We start from the raw sequence: 22,854 nt of genomic DNA on the forward strand, positions 1-22,854 counted from the left end.
ATCGTGCCGCTGCTGGGGGCGCCGCGGCGTGGGCGCGGGGCCGGGCGCGCCGGCCGAGCTGCGGGTCCGCGTGCGGCTGCCCGACGGCCAGGTCACCGAGGAGAGCCTGCAGGCGGACAGCGACGCCGACAGCATCAGCCTTGAGCTGCGCAAGCCCGACGGCACCCTCGTCTCCTTCACTGCCGACTTCAAGAAGGTGAGGCACCTTCGCTCGCCCGGCCGGACCTGGAGACCTGGGAGCCCGAGCGCCCCCGGGTCCCGGTCGCACTGAGGCCTGCAGGTGGAAGGAGGGCCAGGGAGAAGCAGGCGACTTAGCCAGGGTCACGTCGTCGGGCTCTTCTCTACACCTCTGTGCGCGCTCCCCAGTGCCTGGTCCCTTCATTCTGTCCCGGGAATTCCGCTGCCGCCCGCTCCAGCCTTACACCACTTTGCTCTGGGTTCCCAGGCCCCTTCTCACTCCCGGACCAGCCCTTTGGCCACTTCTCTTCCTGCCCTCCCAGAGCCCTCCAGGTGCTGACTCTCCAAAAATGTTGACTCCCTTCTTGGGCTAATTTCCTTGTGCCCTAGGGGAGAAAGTGCAGGGCTGGCAATCAGAGATCCCTGGTTCTTGCCCCGTGATCTTGGGCAAGTCCCTTTCCTTCTCTGGGCCTCCTTTTTCACCTCTGTACAGGTCGGTGAGGTGGCTCCAGGCAATCCCAGCCCTGACATTTTGGAGACTAGAAACCAACTCTCCTGTTTCACTTGCCTAGACTGGAGACATGGAGGGGGGTGGGGCGTGGGATAAGAGCAGATTGTCCTCTGTCCCTCCTGAGCCAAAGAGAAGCTACCTCTCCTCTTTGGTCTGGAAGGCTGGAAAGCTTGTAGAAGGAGGACCTGGGGAGAGGCCCCATGTGAGGTCCCCACTCTCTGGGAGAGCTGCCACTCGTTACCCTGCCTGGCAGGACAGCTGGCCAACCTCCATGTTGTGGCCCAGATTTCAGGAAGGGGGACAGAAACAAGCCTCCACTCAGTGTGTGTGTAAGGAACCAGAAGGAACCTTGTGGAGGGACTGGAAGGTGGACCTGGTCCCCAGGGTTGTTGGGGTTGGGGCAGGGGGCAGTGGAGAAACTGGGGGGGTTATCAGCAAATGGGCCTGAAAGGTAGCGAGGGACTAACGGGGACCCGGCAGCAGGAATTCTGGAAGGAAAGAGGGTGGATGGGGTGTAGGTTCTCAAAGGGAATCTCCTTATCTACACACACACACACACACACACACACACACACACACACACACACACACCAGCCCCCTTTCTACTAAAAAAGAGGCCCTGTCTCTGGGGGACTGGAGAGGTGGGGACAGCTAGATAACTGGATAGCTGGAGAAGCTCAGGGTTATAGAGCCTTCCCCAAGCCACCTCTCCCTCCTCCCTCTTAAAGAGTGGGAGCTTGAGAGGAGAGGGAGCAGAATTTGGGGAGTCAGCTAGGGACACAGCAAAACTGCCCTAGATAGCACACGCCAGGGCAGGGGATGGGGCGGGGGCATCCAGTGGACGGTGGAGGTAGGGTTTGACTGCTGATCTATCGCCAAACTACTGAGTTATCACCAACATGGGATATAGGTGGACCGTGGGAGTGTGGGGGGGTGGTCACAGGTGGGAAGACTTTATAGCCCTCCCTTACCGGGCAGGGCCAAGCTAGGTTCTCCCATTCAGGCAGGGGCCTGGAAGGGCAGTGGGTATGGAGAGAGGGAAGCTGACAGGGCCAGAACACCTCCTGCCTTCCCACACCCATACTCCAGGGGAATTTTTTCTCTTGTGTTCTTTTCCTGGGAAATCCCAACAGTGGCTGGACCCCTCAGGACACATTGGTCTAATCTTCCCCTCTAACCCTCCATTGAAACCCTTTGTCTTTGAGAGTGAGCCAAGAGTCTCCTACTTTCCTGCCCATTGCCCATTGTTCTGTGGCATCTGGAACTCTGAAGACAGACTTCCCTATTCTGGGACCTCTCCTAGGCTGTGGCTAGGGCACAGCAGGTAGGGCTGAGCTTTTATAACCCCTAGCTGCAGCATGAACGATTTTATTGCTCTACCTTGCAGGCAAGGAGAGGGGAGAGCCCCATGGGGTGGAGGACTGGGGCCTGGAGCTGAGAGTATAGTTGGGGGGCAGACGGCCCAGTTAGACGATCCATTTGGAACTGATTGCCAGAGGCCCGTTTTAATCTCCGCAGTGGTTCAAACCTGCACCCAGGTTTCCAAAGTCTGCTTTTCAGGTTAGCCTCTGACCCAGAAGCTGGCATTTCACACCCTCCCTGGCATCTCCAATTTCACCAGCAAGGGCAGGAATCGGGGGTGGAAGGTGCAGAAAGGGAAGCCACCCTCCCCAGTCTCTCTGGCTCCGGTTGCTCAGCTAGCCTGGGGCTGAGCAGAACAGCCTTCACCCCTGCCCCTGGCCACTGTCTGCATTGAGAGCAGCTTTTATATGCGGATCCTTCTGGGGTGGCTCACCTCTCCTGTGGCCCACTTAGTTCCCAAGGCCTCCTCATGCCCACGGTCTTGCCCACGGTCTTCAGCAGATTCACTGAAGGTTCAGTCTGGAAGGAATGATTTTTCCTGTGGGGAAAAAGTCTTGGGCGTTGTATTTCTTTTACATACCAAACACATTTGGGGTGCTTTGGGAAAAGTCTCTAGTCCATTTAGGAATAGTGATGGTTGCCCTTTTCTCACCTTTGGGAGACAGTCCAGGCTGAAGTACACAGACCTGGTTTAACCTGGGCAAGGTACTTGATCTCTGCAGGCCTTCCTTTCTTCATCTGTAAAATGGGGGCAATGATGGTACCAACCCCGTGTCTGTCAAGAGAACTCATCAGGTAATATGTCTGAAATACCCACTTGGCGTTGGCTGCTATGCTAAGTGCTTAAGAAATAGAAGGCTGCTGACTTTCATAATCGTTGCCCACATCACATTTCATCGTGGGTCCTCCCTGCTGAGCTTGGACTCAGAGAGGTTGAAGAATGGACCCAGAGTCACACACAGTCTGTGCTGAACCTGGAGGTGCCTTGAGCCCCTCATCAGAACCTTCTCCTTGAAGCACCGTGCATTGGAACAGAGAGAAGCAGAAACAATAGGACACAGAGCAAGAGATAGAGAAAGAAATTAATTGCAGGAGATTGGCTCACATGATTCTGGAGGCTCAGAAGTCCTACGAGCTGCCATTTGCAAGCTGAAGGCCCAGAAAAGCTGGCAGTGGTTCCAGCCTGAGTCAGAAGGCCTGAGAGCCAGGTGTGCCTGTGTCTGAGGGCAGAGTGTGGACGTCCCAGCTCAGGCAGACAGCGCATTCGCCTTTCCTCTGCTTTCTGTTCTATCCACACCCTCGCAGACTGGGTGATGCCATGCACACCGGTGAGGGCCATCTTTTTTACTCATTCTGCCAATTTGAAATGTTCTTTTCTGGAAACACCCTCACAGATACACCCAGAAGTAATGCTTTAGCAGCTCTCTGGACATCCCTTCACCCAGCCAAGTTGACACATAAAATTAACTGTCACACTCCACAATTGGTGGCCAGCCCCTCCGAGCCCGGAGCCAGCATTCTTGTCCTGCCAAAATACGCAGGGCTGCGGGGAGTGCCCCTGGGCTGGAGGCATCACAGCCCTGGGTCTGGCCCATCCTAGCACCCGATCCCCATCTGTTTGTCTCCTCTAAGAGGGAGGGTCCTAGTACCATGTCTCCCCCACCACTGCCACATCGGACAGGACCCATAGGCAGTGAAGCAGTAAGAGCCTTGAGAGTAATCCGCTCACTGTTGGACACAGAGCCCAGAGCGCAGGCAAGGATTATGAGCTCGGCAAGTAGCTCGGAGCTATCAAATGGCCATCCTGTGTCACTGCACACCCTGCCCAAAGGCTGCTGACCATCAGGCAGACCCAGCTGAGGCTTTAAAAAGAAGTGCCATCGCTCAGTGGCTCCCAAACTTTGAGGCCCATTAGAATCACCTGGGCTGCTCTGGAAACTTCCGATGCCTGGGCTGCCCTCCATAGCAATGAAATCTGATCTCTGAGGGCAACAGTATTTTTAAAGAGGCCCCGGCGAGTCCAGTGGACAGCGGAGTTTGGGAACCACTGGCGTGGCTGCCCCAGGGAAGGGGAGGGGACTTGGAGGAGGGCCCAGGTTAGGCTGTTAAATGAAGGTAGAGCCCACATTCACTCACCTCTTTGCGACCTGTCATTCAACCCACAATAACCCTAATGTGTTTGAAGCATCGGATAGGCGTTAGGCCTAATTCCACATGCCCTCCGTACACAAACTGTAATTCACGGTACACACCCAATAGGCAATACTCTCTTTTATAATCCGAATCCTGTGTATGTAATTATACCCGTATGTGCATACTCACTGGGCATTTCTAACACCAGGTGCATCGCCACCCCCAGGCTCTAACCTGGCTTTTTGTCTATCAGCCCTCTTGGTCCCCCTCCCCCAAGCTGGTGTCCCCGTCCAAGTTCTCTTTCCCCTTTGTCCCCCAGTCTGAATGTCCAAAGGCTGGGGGAGGGGATGAGTCATGTTCTAGGCAATGTGGTTTGGTGCTGACCGGATGGGTAGGGTGGGGCTGAAAGATAGGAGAAAGTCACGCACAACTGTTTCAGGGTGGTGGGGACAAGGGGGGTGGGGAAGGAAGGAACCACAGACTCCAAACTGCAGCGGGAGGGATCCTGAGGGGCTGTGGGCTGGAACCAAGATAAGGGGAGCCATATGGTGCTGTGGGTCAGCCCAAGGTCACTCTGAAGGACCCAGGAGGTGTGGAAACATGAGCCCTCAACGCCCTGGCCTGAGCACCAGTGGGTGAGTGGGAGTCAGAGGAAGGAACAGTCCAGAGAGCGCCAAGAGTCCCTGCCTTGGGGGCTCCTGGTTGGGGTGGGGGAGCAGCGTGGGAAGCTGCATGCTGTCAGAAGTAGTCTGGAAGATATGGAATGCGCAAATGACCACGGCAGGGCCAGAGGCTGTTTATTATAACGGGATTGTCACATCCCACAGAGGTCAGACAGGAGAAGCTTTTAGACACCAGTCTCCCCCTCTCCCGTCTATGTGAGTTCCCTGAAACGCAGCAGCTTGGAACACGGGCGTGTGATGGATGGGTTGTCTTCTTGGGGAACAGGGGGCAGCAGAAACGCTTCCAGGAGAGGCCCAGACATTTCTGGAGTCCAGAGCATTTCCTCATAGGAGTTTATGAGAAGTGCCCAGATGGAATGGCCTGCCTCGTGTCCGTGGGGCCCTCGGATCTAACAGCAGTCCCTCTGCCATGTCTGACGAATTCCTCTATGGGTCAGGGATCAGCAGGCCTGCCCGGAGATTCAGATGTGCTCCCTGGAGTTTGGCAAGCATCTCCCACCCTTGAGTGCCAATGTCCAGGGGGAGTCCTGGCAAAAGATTGTGGATCAGGCAGTGAAGACTGCCCCCTGGACCACGGGAGGAGTGCCAACTAGAAATAACATGGGGAGAGGTAGAGTGGGGCTCTTCCCCACCAGGCTGCCCAGCTACAGAGAAGCGGTCGTGGTAGTGCTTGTAGAATAACTCAGGACAGACTTCTGTTTCCAGGAAGACAGGGTGCAGCCTCGAGATGGGAAATGCACGTCCCCGGATCTCGCACACTGAGTGGTCGCTCCAGTCACTTGCGGGTGGTTGCTTTGACACACAGCCTCATCTGATTCTCTCTACTACATCGTGAGGCAGGTGTTGCCCCCATTTTGCAGATGTGCAAACAGGCTCAGAGCTACAAAATGACTTTGACAAGATCAAGTAGCTAACGATCCAGGATTAGGACCCAGGGATCCTTCCACTGTATCGCGATCGATTGTGCGTGCCGTACCATAAGTAAGGCTCCTTCCAGAAGGATGAAGAAACCTGAATAGAGGAGGGGAGAGGGAAAGGGAAAGAGCTTGACAGAAAATCTTAATGCAGAGGAACAAACCCTCCTCTGTCCAGACTTGGGCTGGATCCCTCCCCGCCCCCCCCCCAAGCCCATAACCCCCCAGTGGATAAGATGACTACTGACCCCTTGGCAGCTTTGTGCCTGAGACTCTTCCTCTGGAGAGGCCGGGGAGCAGGGACCGCTTACAAGAGATCTCACAGAGACTCCTGAGCGCTGCTGTGGACATTTGTCAGCCCTCTACCAGTCATGCGACTTGACAAGCCACTTGCCCTCTCTGAGCCCCAGGCTCAGATGCGGCACAGGCGGGGCAGAGACAACAGTATGGTGCTCACAGGCGGGTGAGAAGAGAATTCTAAGAGGCTGTTGCAGAGCGGAGGCCAGCGGAGGCACATGAGGAGGCAAGTAGCCATGCCAGCCAGGTCCCCCTGGCCCAGCTGTCCTTCCTCGCTCGAAGCGCATGGTTCCGGCACCTTCATTTCTGCTCTAGGGCCAGACAGCAGCATTAGGAGCTCCCATCCCTTAGGCTGGCAAGCGTTGAAGCGGCTGCCACTTGTGCATTCCGATAAAGGGCCGGGAGCAAGGGAGGCGTTGGGGCTGGGAATCTGAGAGAGAAGTCGGAGCCCCGTCTTCAGAGCCCTGAGTCAGCAGGACAGTGGGGCGCAGTTGATCCACATAAAGCCTCACATTGTTCCCTGGGGCAGTTGGAACAGTAGTGACCTTTGGGATTTGGCTGACAGAGAACTGGGGGCTCAGGGGGCTGGGGGAGGGCAGGGGGCCACTGCTTATGGCTGGTGGCTGTGCTGATCCCCTTAACAAGAAGCTTTTGTCCCAGGACCAGCCCTGAGGGTCTACCGGCCTCCCGTAATAGGGGCAGCCTAAGTCTGGGAACGGGCCTGGCCTGGCTTTGGGTTGACACCATTCACCCCGTTCCTTCTCAAGGAGACTGGGCGGGTCGCCAAGGTGCTCCCGAGTCTGCCACCGGGCAGCCAGCATGGGGTTAGGAAGGTGCTGGCTCCTGGCCGCCTTCCTCACCTCCGTGGCCCCACAAAACCGGCCCCTCTCGAGCCATAAAGCAGCCGCAGCCAGGAGCAGAGGGATAAATGTTTGGGTTGGCTCAGCCTGGGCCGCAGAAGCATGCGCTGTGCTGTGATGGAAAGGAGACAAAGATGGTAGAGCGCGTTCCCAAGGGCAAGCAGCAGTGGGGGCGACGGGGTGAGAACCCTGGAGAGGAGGCCCCCAGCCTGGGTGTCTGGGAGGGCAGCGGGAGCGACAGGGTGGCTCCCCACCCTGGCCCCCTTCGTTTTCAGCTCCCCACGGTGGAGGGCTGGGCTGAGAGAGCAGGCGGGCTCTCTGGAGGAGGGCGCCGAGTGTGACAGCAGTGTGAGGACCTTGTTCGAAGTGGGTGAGAGGGTGTATGAGGGAGTGCGTGAGGCCATGTGCGAGATGTTGCGCTGGCTCAGAGAAGGGGGTGAGTTGGAAGCTCCGTGGGGGACACCGAGGGCGGCAATGTGCTCCTGTGAGCAACCATGGGGCCGGGGAGAGACGGGAGCAGCTGTGTGTGAAAGAGATTGTTCGAGAAGCAGCAAGTATGCGAGGAAGATTATAGGCATGTGGCCTGTGAATGGGGGAAAGCAGGTGGGCATCTGCACGTATGGGTTAGGATTCCGCTGGGCTGTAACATAAAACCCCCAACAGCGGGTCAAAGCAAGGGAAGTTTCGTTTCCCTCTCCCGCATCTTCTCTGAGGCTGGAAGTCGGCGGCGGAGGGCAGTGTGACAGCCCCACAGTCATCCCCACTGAGCTCCCAGGGGCTCTGTGTGCAGCGTTGTTTCCCCTCCCAGCATTAAGCTTCCCCTGGGGCCTCTCCCCGGGAGGGCAGCACCTGGGCCCGGCGCAGGGTGTCTGCCGGTCCAGTGGACAGCTGGGCCCGCGCAGCCTTCTCACGGTCAGAAGCCGTGGATCTCAGAAGTGCACCGTGGCAGGGAGTGAACAGAGAAGAACAGTGTGTGGACAGGGGCTGATGGGGGCAGCTCCAAAGAGCATAGGGATCACTGGACTGTGAGTCAGGAGGTCCGGGCTGCTGGTCCTGGCTCCGCAGCCGCATGACTTGTGAAGGTCACGTCCCCAGCTGGAACCTCACTGGGTCATGAACTCAATGATCCCCTGAACCTGCTAAAAGCCAAAATAGCAGCGGTGGGGCTCCCGGCCTGTAGAACTACCCGTCTTCTTGTGGGAGGCAAGGGAGCCAGCCGATCGAGGCCCCAGAGCATGCATGCAGGCGGGTGTTCACTCAGCTGCTGAGTGTTGCACTCGGGCTTTGTGCCAGACCCTGAGGTTACTGCCTCTGCCCTTGAACCAGGGGCAGATCTTATGCGGGGCCTGGATGACTTGTTGCTGGGGCAGAAGATGCCACATGAGGATGGGGTCCTCTGGGAAGGCATTTAAATCAGGTGCACACTGGACCAGCACAAGTCAAGTTGGAGCCAGCTCTGAACCCACCAGGGACTGCCGGTGATCTACTAGCTAAAGGTCAGACTCTTTGCTGGACTGTCAGACCTTGCCCCTCGAACCCCCCTCTTCCTTTGACCACTCTGCCCTCCCTCGCCCCACCCTGTCCTCCCTCACCCCGCCCTGTCCCTGGTGGTCGGCTCAGGATGCTTCCACGCTCTTGTTTGTGGGCTCCTTCCTTCGTTTATTCATTACCAGGCACTTACTGAGCACCTGCTGTGTTCTAGGGGGCGGGGAGTCACTGCAGATAAGTTATTTTCCCAGCCCCAAGGAGCTGAGTCTGGAAGGTCAGGCAAGAGATGGTTGCAGACTCAGTGGGATTCGTGCTGTAGAGGTTAGGAGTTGGGGCCAGCTGAGTCTGCTGGCAGGTTGGTGGGCGCAGTGTTTGGAGGACAGGCCAGAGGAGGGGATGCATTTGAACTGGGCCCTGAGAGATGCCAGGCAGAAGGGGGTCGAGCATCCCCAGCAGAGGAGTCAGCTCGGGAACAGGCATAAGGCCTCATCACTCATTCTGGGAACTGGAGGCTCTTTAGTTCAATGCTCAGGGCGTGTGAGAGGAGCTGTCGGTGGGGGCAGATGCCAGCCCTGGGAGGGTACACTTTTGGGTGAGGGCAAAAGGAGCTTCCGAAGGGCATTAGGCAGATCAGTGACAACATGGAGGGATAGATTGGGTGGGGGTGTTATGAGAGCCTCACATTTCCGTCTTCTGTAAATTCCTCTCTCTCTTTGCTAGAAAGCCCCCCACACACACACATCCTTTGACTGTCAAGGACCACTGAAATGTCCCTTGCTCTGGAAAAGTCTTCCCTCCCGCCCCGCCTCCCAGTCTCATCCTTCATCCATCCTCTGCTCCATAGCACTTGTCATAAACCTCACCCCCAGGCCTTATGCGGTGTACTGACTCTGTTGCAGGAGGTCAGCCTCCCTGTGAGCCCCTTGAAGACGGGGGCCTCTGCCTTAGTCTTGGCCATTTCCCACCCGGCCTGGTGCCTGTGAGGGCCGTGCCCCAGGAATGCTAACCAAAGCTCTCCCACAGATTTGCTGATTCCCTGTAAGCCCCCAGAGGAGTCCCCTGACCTCTCTGGGCCTAAGGTGCATCTGGAGGAGAACAATCTTTGCTCCTGCTTCTACAGGACGGGAGTAGATCGGAGCTGGAGCTAGGCCTGAGATTGCAACAATAGACAAAGGATTCAGCCCACTATGTTCTGAGACCTTTCGCTCATTTTTTCCTCACAATAATCCCTGGAGGTGTAGGTATTGTTAGTTTAAGTTATTTAACAGATGTGGAAACTAAGGTATGGGGAGGTGAATTCCCCCGCAGTTTCACGGCTAGTATGAGCAAAGCCAGCATTGGAACGTAGGTAGTGTGGACGCCAGAGCCTTTGCTCGTAACTACCGTGCTGTCCGACTACCTATCTACTCCTGAGCTGTACTTAAAACCACAGAGGACTTCAGCCAAGTGCTCACGATCCCCATGGTGCACGTGCCACACCCTGATGCCCAGGTGTCAGCCCTGGTACTGGACGGTCTGCGTCTTCCAGGTGGCCCACTCCTGGTGGGCTGGAGGTTCCCAGGAGCTCATGCGAGCAGAAGCGTTACAGAAACTTCCATCTTGGGAGTCCCAGCCTGAGTCCTGGACCTGAGAAACCTTCCTCCGCACCCTGACATCTCCAGCTGTGCCATCTGCCTTGGGCATTAGGCCACATCCGGGTGACTCATCCCAGGGCAGTCTCGGGCAAGGAGGAAGCTTGGGAGCCAGGCTTCCTTTTGGCCTGGGTCTAGCATCTGGCCAGATGTTTGCTGAAGCAGGGAGACCTCTCCCCGTACCCTTTCCTCTGTGCTGGAGGGAAAGGGGCCCCTGGAACCTTGGCAGTGAGTCTGAGGTGTAGAGAGTGGAAGGGAGGAGGGACACTGGTCAGGATGATGGAGCCAAGTAGGTCCAGAAGCTAGGGGTGCCCACTCCCTCCCAGGGGTCAGCAAGTGCAAGATGGTCTTTCTGGAGAAATAGGACCAGACAGACTGGAGGACGTAGGGTCCACAGAGGTTCTAAGCAGGCAGGCAGGTGGATCAGAAGGGTGACCCGGCCTTATGTCGCCCTCCTATCTGTGTCAGATGCTGGCTCTTGTTAGTCACACAGAACCATGAATGCCAGCTGCCACACTCCCTGGGCAGGTCTACGCAGGACTTCCAGGCACGGCTGGAAGAGGGAGCGGAGTTCTGATCCTGGCTCTACCACTTGCCAGCTGTATGGCCAAGGGCGGACCACCCTGCCTCTCTGGGCCTGGGCTTCAGTTTCTTGAACCAGGCACCAAGGACGTCTGGGAGGCAGTGGTGCCTGGGGCTTGAGAGAGCGCAGGCTTTCAAGTCAGACTGCCCCGGGTTAAAATTCCAGCCACATTTCCTCCTAGTCCCATGACCTTGAGCAAGTAACCCATTCCCAACTAAGTAATAATCATCGTCCCTACCTCCTATTGTTGTAAAGATTTTAAAAAGGACAATGCATCCTTTTTGACTCATAATAACAGTGACTTGTCCCTTCCAGTTATAGACCTCAATAAATCTTTGCCCTCCCCAAGTAAATCTTCTATCTCAACGAGAAATCCTCAGTCCCTCTCTTCACCAGCAGATTCCCATTTTGCTATCATTTTGCTGTTGTCGCCAACATTGTTGTTTAATATAATAGAGTGAGAGAAAGAGACTCTGCAGCTCTCGGACCCCAGAGTGTGACACGTGGCTCTGGTTTTGGAGAAGAGGCTGTGACTATTCCAGATAAGGTTCTTTTAAAGAGTCATTGCTGGAAAATCCCCAGGAAGTAGATGTTGGCTCCTGCCCCGGGGTCCTGCCAGGGACCCAAGCCCTTGGAGGGGAAGTCTGGTGTCGGGTCTCCCCTGGCAGGAAGTGAGCCCTAAGTGGAAAATACAGTAGTGGACCAGCCTCCAGTCTCCCCTCAGCCAACCCGAGCGGATGGAAGATCGGGTGGCCCAGGCTGGTGGGGTGAGGAGATTCCAGCCTCATGGCCCAAGAACAGATTTCCTGTTGAGAGGAAGCTGGGGTTAACCCGAGCTCTGATTCACCTTCCCTGCAAGACTGGCATCAGCCAAACCCTCACGGGGCCATTGTCACCAGCTGGGCCTCAGTTTCCCTTTCAGCACTATTGATGGAAATCCTTCCCATATATGCCCACACCTTCTTGTCCTAGAGATCATGTATAGTAAAAGGAAGCAAGAGAAACGTCCCCGTAGAGGCCAGGGATGGCGGCGCTCACTGGCTCCGATCACAGCGAGCGCCTACGGAGCACGGAGTCAGGGTGGGGATTCTTCTGTGCCCTGTACCCTAACTCACTCAGTTTTCACCACAAGCCAGCCGCCTAAATGCCTCAGTGTCCCCGTCTTACAAGTGAGGCTTACAGAAGCTCGAAGGTGTGGCTGGGCCCTGGCTAATCCATTGCTGAGTTGGGCTGCAACTCCCCCTCACTGCCTTACAGGAACCCAAGGGGGGGCCCTCAGCCCCCGTTTCAGAGCACTTGAACCCTAGCAGGCACTCAGGAAGCCCTCCGTGAATGTGGGCTTTCTTGGTGGGCGAAGCCAGGGCACGTACATGGATGTGTACGTCGATAGCTACGCATGGCTGCGTATGCTTGGTGCCACGGCCGGGCCGTTGGGGTTCTGGAGGACGATGGTCATTATGGCCAGGGTGCCTCCCTGGCAGGGAGGGTCTTGATAGATTGAGACCACTTCTGATGGGGACTTGCTGACTTCTCACTGGGAACAGTTAAGCCAAGGCACAGGGTTGGGTGAGAGCAGGCGGTACCCTTGGTGCAGGTGGGTCAGAGCACAGGGTTCCAGCAGCCGGTTTGGGAGGGGGACTCCATCCTGCCCTGCGGCGCCTCTCCCTTCTCCCTCTGCTCCCCTCCAGCCTCCCCCATTCATGCAATGAGTGAGTAACAGGAAGGAGCCATTGGCAGGCTGGTAATGCCATTAGTAACCCCGTGGGGAAAGGGGAAGTGATGAGAGGAGGGGAAAGGTGAGCCATCCCATCTCCCTCAGGCCAGAAGCTGGCAACAGCTGCAGCCAGCCTGTGCTGCGTCTGCCCTGAACCCTGTCCTGTGCCCACCGCCTCCCTTGGAGGTGGGGGTGGCCGGGAGCCTGACTGATCGGAAGCACTGATTAGAGGCATTTTGAGGAACACCCGTTTCTGGGCCTCCCCCCAACACCTCCCGAATGAGAATGTCTCCGAGAGAAACTCTGGAATCTATACTTGTGAAAAGTTCAGGCCCTCCGCTATTATGCCCTGGTCAGGTAGTTTATAGAGGCTGTGACCCACCCTCATCCGGGTGCCACAGGGGTGCCCCCGAGGGGCCACATCAGCTATAAATGAACCAGACACCGACCAGAGGTGCTGTTTCTTTTAAGTTGAAGTTCTGTACTTGTAAACAGCTCTGTTTTGAAAAGCTTTTTAGTGGTTCACTATGTGAATTTTCCAGGAGGCTTTGGAACATCTGGGCTGTGTTCTTTCTTTTAAGTTATGGGTCTAAATGGAAAAGATAAAAATTCCTAGACCAGCAGGAGGGAAATGTCCCTGTCCTTGTAGTCGTGTGTCCTGACCGAGGCCTGAGCTGAGCCCTGGGTGGGCTGGGAGTGGGGCCCCACCTGCTCCAGCTGGTCCCCATCCTCCTGCCCTTTCCCATCAGGATGTGAAGATCTTTCGAGCCCTGATCCTGGGGGAACTGGAGAAGGGGCAGAGTCAGTTCCAGGCGCTCTGCTTTGTCACCAGGCTGCACCACAATGAGATCATCCCCAGTGAGGCCATGGCCAAGCTTCGACAGGTGAGTGCTCGCCTCGGGCCTGCCCCGGCCCGGCTCCTGCCCGGAGCCCCCAGTCCTGCAGCCAGCCTGGCCCCAAGCTTGGACGCTACCACAACCTCAGTCTCCCACCCAGCACGTGACCCACCCTGGCCCTCATCCCTGGCAGCCCACTCTCACCCTGTCATCCCCATCCCCCTGATTTTGCCCCAGGCCAAAGCTAACCCCATCACCCCAGATCACTAATCTGCACAGACCCCCAACTGCCAGATCCCTCCAGTCCCCTAACCTCAGCTCCTGCCCCTTGATGGTGGAGGCTGGGGGCTTGGACTCTGAGGTCAGATCTGCCTTCGCCCCAGTGCCACCACTCGTCATCCAGGTGACATTGCAGGAGTGACCTTGCCTGCAGAGCCTCTATTTTCTCATTGAGAAACGAATTCTGAGAATTAAATGAGCTAATGCATGAGATGTTCAGAATGCTTCAGCCTGTTGGCCTGCGCCCCACCAGCCTCACCTAAGTTCCCTAAACTCTCCAGCGGGTTCTGCTCTAGGCGCTTCCCAGAGACCCTGCTTCCTGCATGTTGGAAAGTCTAGGACCCCAGAGGTCATTGGCCTGGGACAGCTTGCCTGGCTGCCCACCACCGCCACCCCCCAGCCACTGCCAGAATTCCCCATCAGCCCCAGACGTCAGCCAGTGGCTGGCTGGGAAGGCTTGGCTGTGCACCAAGCATTGGTTTTTCCACTCGTTGGAGGGGATGCTGGGATTCCCATTGACGGCCAGCCTGCCCCAGGGTTCTAAAGGCGACCAGCCGCAGCTTGTCTGACACTCAGGCATCAGGCAAGGGGTGGGCAGAGAGAGCATTCAGAGGCCAGGTGGGAGCGGCTCCTCTTCTCCATACAGAAGAACCCGCGGGCGGTGCGGCAAGCTGAGGAGGTGCGGGGCCTGGAGCACCTGCACATGGACATCGCCGTCAACTTCAGCCAGGGGGGCCTGCTGAGCCCCCACATCCACAACGTGTGTGCTGAGGCCGCGGATAGCATCTACGCCCGCCAGGAGGACGTCCGGTTCTGGCTGGAGCAAGGTCAGCAGGGCGCTGCCCATGGTGGTGTCGCGTCACCCACCATAGAGGGTCACAAGATACAGGAGTTCAGAGGAGGGACCCCTAACCGGGCTGGGATTGGTCAGGGCAGGCTTCCTGGAGGAAGGGGTGCCTATGTGGCTCTTGAGTGAGAGGAGTCAGCCTTTCCAGGTAGGGACACACAGAACTGTGACTTGCTAGGCCCCGTGGAGGGAGACATCCAGGCAGCATCTACCTCGCCCCTTCCCTCAGTGAGAACACACATGGACTGTCGCCCAGGTGGGGCCCAAAGACACCCGTTCCTACCCACCCACCTCTGCTGCCGCCCTCCAAAGTCAGCACCTCTCCTTTGTTTTGTGCTCCCCCACGATCCTTGAGGGCCCCCATCTCTGTGTGCTCCCTGCCTTGCAGCCCGTGCGCTTTTACTGTGGGCGCCTCTCCTGACACCATGCCCAGGACCGTCCTCGAGTCCTCCGTGTAGGGAGCACAGGGAGATGGCGTAGTTACAGGTCCAGGTCCCTGGTCCTTCTGCCCAGCCGGCTGAGCACTAGACAAGTGCCTGCCCCTCCCAGGGCACCCCTGGATTTCGAAACGCCCGACAGAGCTGTGGCCATGCCCTCCACACACAGCCCTCCCCGGTGAGCTGCACCCCACACTGCAAGTGCAAGTCTGATACTGCCCCCCTCCCCCCGAGGCCGGTCCCTCCCATGGCCACTGAGCCAAGCCAGGGGCCAGGCCACTGCCATCTCCCTCCAGCACCCCCGTGTGTGCCCTGGCCACGCTGACGTCCCAGCACATCCGCGCTGGCCCTCCTTAGACACCACCACCTCCTTGAAGCAGCTCTCCTTGATTTTCTACTCATTCCATCACATTCTAGTACAGCGACGTTTCCAAGCATAGGGCGGCAGGTGGCCACATGGAGGCCTTGGCGTCAGACCGCCCTGGGTTCCATCCTCACTCCACTCCTTACTCTGTGACCTCAGGGAGATCACTAAACCCCTCTGGGCCGGGTTTCTCACCTATGGAACAGGAACCATAACAGCTCCCAGGGGTGACGGGAGGCCCCAAGGGCCATGTGGGGCAGGAGCAGGGGTGGGCGGGCTCCCTCTCTATCCCCGAGGCTGACCCCTGCTTCTCTCCCCTAGGGGTGGACAGCTCCGTGTTTGAGGCTCTGCCCAAGGCCTCAGAGCAGCAGCTGCTGCCGCGCTGTGGGCAGCTGGGGGACGGCAGGAGGCCCTGCGTCTGCCGCTATGGCCTGAGTCTGGCCTGGTACCCCTGCCTGCTCAAATACTGCCACAGCCGCGACCGGCCGGCGCCCTACAAGTGCGGCATCCGCAGCTGCCAGAAGAGCTACAGTTTCGACTTCTATGTACCCCAGAGGCAGCTGTGTCTCTGGGATGAGGAGCCCTAGCGGGGCAGGCGTACAGGCGGTGGTCCCTGCGGGAGCTGCTCTGGGTCCGCCGCTCTTCGCCCAGCCACCGAAGGAGGGGGTGGCAACCCCCCCCAACTGAGGCCTTATTTCCCTTCTCCCTTGATCCCAGGAGCCTCTGGCCCCATCATGCAAGACTGTGAAAAGGGGTGTGGCATGGCAGGGGTTAACTCTTGAAGGCAGCCCCTGTTCCCACCCTGTGCCTCCCTTAGGGACCAAGAGAAGGGGGCTCTCCAGATTTGCCCCCCTCCCCTTAACCTCCCCTTAAGTGTTCTCTTTCAAGCAACCAAAATGTGATGGCCCGTGATTCTATTTAACTCTTTGAAGGTTTAGACCCTAGAAGGTGTCTGTCAATGCCTGTGACACCAACCTCCCCCCACATACATCCCCCCAACCCCCTGACTCGCCCATCTGGAAGGAGCTGGGCCCTCTGCACCATTGAATGCCCAACAAGGAGGGGATCCCTGCCCCAGAGAGGGGGCTGTCGGGGACCCTTGCCATAGCCCCTACACCAGATCACAGCACGTTCTTGTCATTGCTGGCCTCCAACGCTGGGGCAGGTGAGGACCTCCCAGCCCTGAGACATGTGCCTCCCCCCCCCCAGACTCTGTTGGGACAGCAGGTACCAGCCTTCCCCCTGTAAATGGAAATATTTTTGTAGGTTCTGGGGCAGGGAGGGAGCACGAAGTATGAGGAAAACTTGAATTCCAGATTTTTAATGCAAAGTATTTATCATTTGTACCAGAAATAAAAGTTTAAATTTTTATTTGACTGACAGCACGCGACGCCGAGTTCTGAGAGAACTCTTGGTCAATGCTGCCACCTGGTGTCAGGAGAAGTGTTCCAGTTACTCTACCGGTGACCCGGCTGGGGACACCTTCTAAAGCACCTGCTGGGTGCTTGGCCATCGTGGATCCAGGGGGCGGTCTGGGGTGGGGGGTGCATATTAGGGAAGGATGAGACAAGACTGCACCTAAGAAAAAGAGACATACAGAGATGAGCAAGTCAGACAGTAACCAGCATAAGCTAGATTAAGGCAAGAAGTAAGGCATAAACTCCAGAACCAGACTTCCAGGGTTCAAACCCTGGCCTTGCTTCTTATTTCCTGTGCAGTCTTGGGTCGAGTTACTTGCCCTCACTGTGCCTCAGCTCTCTCAGCTATAAAGTGAGCTTAATAGTGAGACTAATGGAGGTTCACACGTGTGAAGGGCCCAGCACATAGTCAGTGCTCACTGTATTCGCCATTATTAATATCGTTAGTATTAGTGAAAAGCGCAGGCATTTCCTCACCTGTACACCTGAGACAGCTAAACCAAGCCTCTTCGCATCAAGAGTACCTTCTGGTATAAAAAGGCTGTAATACGAAGTGTCAAGCTGGGTGCTGGAGGGCTTCCGCGAAGAGGGGATGTGCAGGCTGAATTTATGGGGGGAAGTCTCCTGGAGCAGGTGGGCGGCATTCGGGGCGGTGGGGGAGGCTGAGCACAGGGGCGGGCGGGGCCAGGAGCAGGGCCAGGAGCGCTCCAAGGGGGGGAAAGCCCCAACGGTCCCACAGGGGTCTCCTTAGGAAGGAGGAGACGGGGGAGTCAGCTTCTCCCTCATCACCCTTGGAGAGGGAAACAGGCTTTCAGGACCCCCCCCCCGCTTACTCTGCTCCCCAGAACAGGTTGCTGTTGCCCAGGGGGTTGTGGTGGGAGCCAAGCTTGCTTGGCCATGTCAAGTTAGGGATGGTGGGGAAACATCCTTTTCAGGTAGGTATGCCTCTTTCTGAACCCGTTTCCGAGGACCAGCTTTAGCTATGCTGGGCGGCCAGGGAGGGAGGTGTTCCTCCGGGGCGGGGGGGGGGGTATCTTTCCTCCTTTCCCTGCTGCCCACTCCCAGCCCTCAGGCCTGCTCTGGGTGGAGGAGGGGATTGCTTGGAAAAGGCACCTCCCACCATCTATGTGCCTTGTTTTCTGGGGTGGGGTCCCCAGGTCATACACTTTTTCTACTCACTTTCAAATAGTCAAAAATAAGGCTGTTTTTCAAAGAGTGCTTTTCTAATCTTCCTTGGGAGTGATGAGCACCTCCCAGCCTGCCTGTCCCCGGCCGTGAGGGGGCTTCTGGACCCTGTCACCACACACTACCCTGCCTGGTCTTAGGGCATGGGGATGAGAATTAAGATTCCCTGAGACTTCGGACAGACGCCACACTCGGGCAAAGCCCACACTCCCCCTCATTCCAAGCGACCCCCCCATCCCTCCCCACCCCCTCACTGTCAGTACCTCCCAAGCCAACACTACAGTCACTTCTCTGGCCAGGTTCTCAGGGTTCCATGTACATCAGAATCACTCGGGAGCTCAGCTCATTAAATAGATGTCCAGGGTCAGCTCTTTGAGAAACACCCAGATAAGACTTGACTTCTCAAGAGGCCTTTGTGCACCTGGGAAAACCCTCGGGGGGAGGTAACGTGTCTACAGCAAAAGCTCATTTCTCCGGTGCTTCAGAGTGGAGGAAGCGCCTTCCCCTCCCCTAGCTCATCGGCTCATTTTAGCAATTCTGTGACACTTTCTGGATGTGGCTCACCGGTAAAATTATGTGACTTGCCCGAGGTCAGACAGCTAGTTAGCGCACTGCTGGGATCCAGCCCTCAGCCTTCTTCCTCTGTGCATAACTGCTAACCCAGATGGGTTTATCAGACTGGCCCCCAGGAACCTCACAGTGCGGCTTACCTACAGGGCGGTGAGAGGGGGAGCAGTACGGGGTGTGCAGCCCCCCCCCCGGGGCCAGTTCTGCAGGAGCAAGCACTGAATATATGAGGGTGCACACATCAGTCCCCTGCGACTGGAATTGGCAGGAGCAGGCCCCTGCTTGGTCCCGTTTGCCAAGGTAAGCAGGGCTCCGGGAGGGAGGCCAGGAACCTGGGCCTCATCGGAGCCTCTTCAAACCAGAGAAGCCACAAAGGGTGCCAGGCAGCCCCTGGCAGGGTCACCCCAACCTGGGCTGGGCCTTGCTCCATATTCTGTGGGTTTTCTTCAGGCTCCTTTCTCTGCACTCTGCATCAATGAAAGTCCTGTCCTAGAACCTGGATGTGGCGGGTTGAGCCACCGAGGAGTCTGGCAAGAAATAGGGCAAGAAGCAAAGCTGGAGGGTAACAATGCCCAAGAGGAATGTGGCTACCGGCCCCGTCGGAGCCGTGTGCAATCTGGGGTGAGTCACCCCCACTGCAAGCCTCCAGTTTCTCATCTGTGGAGAGGCGGCCGCCTCGAAGGGCTTCCAGACCCGGCGGTCAGTGTGTCCTTGCTGGCTGGCATTCTACCTCAGATTGTTAGGCAGGTGGCTACCGGTGGACAGTTGAATCGTCCGTGACTTGCTCTTCCCAAGTCCTGCTGTAGAGAAATGCTGAAAATGGAGCGCTGCAAAACCCAGTATTTGGTAGAGACTAATAGAACCCTGTCCTCCAGATGGGGGGCTGTCCAAACTTACACCCTCACCAGCAAGGGCATGAGAGGCCCGTTTCCCCCCATTCCTGCTGCATCAGTCAAGGTTCTCTAGAGAAAGTGAACCAATAAGATACACAGAGAGTGAGAGAGAGATTTACAGTAAGGAATTAGCTCATATGATTGTGCGGTCTAGAAAGTCCAAAATGCCGGCAGCTGGCAGCTTAGGCAAAAGTGGTTGTTGTCATCTTGAGTCTGAAATCTGCAGGGCAGGTCAGCTGTCTGGAAATTCAGGCAGGATTTCTGTTACAGTCTTGAAGCAGAATTCCTTCTTGGGAAAACCTCACTTTTTGCTGTTAATGCCTTCAACTGATTGGATGAGGCCCACCCACATTATCCAGGGCAATCTCTCTAAAGCCAACGGATTGTAGATCCGTTCATCGCATCCACAAAAAGACCTTCCCAGCAGCATCTAGACTTGTGTTAGACCAAACAACCAGGCACCATGGCGTAGCCAAGCTGACATGGAAAATTCCCCATCACACCTGCTATCACTTGATCTTATGATATGCTGTTGGCCATTTTGACCTTAAGAAACATTAACTAAAGCATTCTGGGGTTTCCTCTCAGATCTCAACTATTGACTGTAGCCAGGTAGTAGGTAACAGCCCTGCTAGTTGTTCCTGTTTGCCCCCCTTACCCCCACCTCATTCATTCCCTGCCCTCCTCTGCTCTGCGCCCCAGGACACTAACCTGTGGATCGGCCCCACCTGGGCCCCTTTACCACGGGCTTGGCCAGTGAAAAGCACCAGAGATCAGAGGGCAGGACGAGAGGGATTTCCAGGCATATATCCCTATATTCCAGGCTCCTTGCTGCTTCCGGACCCCATCTCTGCACTGGCTTCCTTCCTCCAAGCTCCAGAGCTCCTTGGGCTCCCAGGCTACAATTTCCAACTCCTGCCTCTTCAGCCCCAGCCTCTCGGCGTCCCAACTCCCTGGTTCCCTTAATCCTGCTCACATCTCCTTGAATAAGCAGTACCTCTTAAAGGCATTCCTCTGTGTTGCATTGATTCGGTTTCTCCGCAGAGACCCTGACTGCTAACCACTGCAGTCCCGGCTGGGGACCCAGCAGAATGGACAGTGGGAAGGAAGAAAGCAAAAGGGAGGTGGAAAACACAGACTCACGTGGCAGGGACTCAGTGCATCCCTTCTCCTTGGAGAAGAGCCCGGCCTCAGGGGCTTCAGGTGGAGCGAGGGAAGGCAGGCGGGTCACAAGCGACCTCAGGCCCCAGGCCCGGCGGGTGTGGTGCCCACCTCTCCTGTGGTGACCAGCTGCCCACCTTGGCCCCGGCTCCGGCTGTGGGTTGTGCTGAGGGTCTCTCCTGACTCTCGAGCAGGGAGAGGTGGGATGAGCGGACACTCCACTCGTGGCTCCCCCATCTCCTACGCCACGGGAAGCAGGCACAGACCTCCACATCTCTTCTGGGCTTGCATGCCCACAGGCCTTTCCAGATCCCCTCCTGCTGTGAGGGTGTGGGAGGTGCCCCCCTCTCTCCAGACCCAGGGCTCTGAATCCCAGCCCTCCCTCCCTTCGCCCTGGGGAAATTGTCCCCCGCCTTCTCTTTCCTGCCTTCTTCCCATCAGCCCTGAGAGTATTGAAATCTTTCCCACCTCAAACACAAAAGAACAAACCCTTCCTACCCGGGGCTCTCTCCACCTCTGCCCTATTTCTCCCTGAGTCTTCAGTCATGCTTCCTGCCACAGTCCTCCTCCTCCTTCGCAATTCCCAACCTCACTGCCGCGACTCAAGGCTCTGCTGCAGTCTGCAGTAGCAAGCTGTTACCGACACCATGGACCACTCCCACTTCAGTCAGGCCCTCCCTCGCCCGTGTGTTCCCGCATGATGCTCTGTGATGCCGCCAGCCTCTACTGCTTGAGGGACTCCGGTGTTCCATGCACCTGCCGGCCTTCCCTTTGCTGGTACCGCTGACGCCCGCTCCTACTTCCTTCCCCTCTGCCGGGGGTCCCAGCTCAGATGTCTGTTCCTCTAAGGCCCCCATTGCACCCCTCCATTTTTCAGTTAGAGGACATGCTCCAGTATCAGGGACTTGCCTTCCTGTTCCCCGCCCCGCAAACATCACCAGACTGTGAGCTTCCTGAGGACAGGGGACAGTGTCTGGTGTCCATTCTGTTTCCAGCCCCTAGCTTAACACACAGTGCCGGTGGGTACTCAGTACAGCTCTGAACGGATGAATGAATGAACAACCACTGACCTTCTATGGGTCGGGGTGTATGACTGCATGTAGCTCAGAAGCCCCAGAGGCCATGTGGGAGGTAGAACATTTTAACCAGCAGAGCTGTCCAGCCACAGATGGCTACCAGACAAGGCCAGGACTCCTGTCACTGCATGGATTGGGCTAAGGCTGGCTGACTCAAACTGCGGTTCCACGCTAGTCTGGCCTTTGATGGGGAGCGCGGACCAAAGACCCAATAGCACTCTGAAACCAAGATTCAGTATTTCCGACTTGCCTGGAACTGGGGCCCTCACCCATAAGTCCCCCAGCCACGGAGGGGCACTCAGAGCACCACAGGGGTGAGATCTCTCCAGTCTTGCAAGTTAAGGATGCTTAAGCCTAGGTCCCACGTCCCCCATCACCGCAAGAGGGCGCGCTGGCCTTAGACTTGCTCCTTACGTGCCGGTGGACTTGGAGGCTTACTTACCTGGTCTGAAGAAGACCTGGAGAGTCGGGAAAGGACTGAGGTAGGGTTCTGCTGAAGGTGTCATCAGAGTGGCCAGACCCAGGCCCAATGCAGTCCCCAAGACCAAAAAAGCTCGTTGGAAGACAGTTGCTATGCTGTTTTAAAATCAAGTTCATGGGTGCCTGGGTAGCGCAGTCGTTAAGCGTCTGCCTTCAGCTCAGGGCATGATCCCGGCGTTTCGGGGTCTAGTCCCGCATCGGGCTCCTCCGCTGGGAGCCTGCTTCTTCCTCTCCCACTCCCCTTGCTGTGTTCCCTCTCTCACTGGCTGTCTCTCTGTCACATAAATAAATAAAATTTTAAAAAAAATAAAATAAATCAAGTTCATATCATTACTATCTATTTTTCAGAACCTTCAAGTGCAAGTGGGCAGTGACTTTGTGTGTACTACTCCCGTTAGAGGTGAGCAAAGGCTGGGTATGGGGTGGGGAGAGTGCGCGTCTGGGACTGGGGACTCGGCATTAGGGATATCAGGGGCAGGGAATAGCTCAGTGTCCTGACTCCCTTGTTCTCTCTGGTCCACTCCCCAGAAACAGTGAGAGCACCTCTCACTTTGTCACCTGACACTAACCCCCTCCACCCCCATTCTACAATAGTCCTCCTGGCAATGAAGCCATCAGATTGTCTCTGAGGTGTGATTTTAAAAGAGGCCTGCAAGTTCTTCTTGGCCTCTACTTTCCTTCCATCTGCTCTTTTGGGAAGCCGGAGCTGGGATCCATTCCATTCCCCGTGGTTGCCCCAAGGCAGGGAGCTGACCCCCACCCCATACCCCCACCCCGTACCCCCACGCTCTGGGCCCTACAGCCCATCTGGCAGACAGAAGGAGCTAGAAGGGACTTGTTGTTTGGTGGCCTTCCAGGATGCCTCGCTCTCCACCCTTCTCCCAGCCCTGACAACTCAATCCAGCTGACATGACAGGAAATGAGAGTGAGCAACAGGGCCCACAGCCAAGAAGGCCAC

General features: G+C 56.8%; 2 protein-coding genes across 2 annotated transcripts in view; both read left to right on the top strand.

The window, feature by feature from the left end:
• Window positions 1-4: 4 nt before the first annotated feature.
• OAF (out at first homolog) lies at window positions 5-16,485 on the top strand (the record flags this gene model as incomplete). The annotated part of the gene is made up of 4 exons (XM_034665627.1): window positions 5-196; window positions 13,103-13,237; window positions 14,115-14,295; window positions 15,438-16,485. Coding segments are annotated over 4 exons (774 nt in total), but the record flags the coding sequence as incomplete, so codon positions are not given.
• A 5,779-nt stretch (window positions 16,486-22,264) lies between these two features.
• The window catches only part of POU2F3 (POU class 2 homeobox 3), an 82,686-nt gene continuing 82,096 nt past the window's right edge, over window positions 22,265-22,854 (top strand). The window contains exon 1 of the mRNA XM_034665981.1: window positions 22,265-22,296. The gene's annotated coding sequence lies outside the window, so the exon portion shown is untranslated. The remainder of the gene's footprint in view (window positions 22,297-22,854) is intronic.

The sequence above is a fragment of the Ailuropoda melanoleuca genome, chromosome 8 (assembly GCF_002007445.2).
Source record: "Ailuropoda melanoleuca isolate Jingjing chromosome 8, ASM200744v2, whole genome shotgun sequence".
NCBI lineage: Eukaryota > Metazoa > Chordata > Mammalia > Carnivora > Ursidae > Ailuropoda > Ailuropoda melanoleuca.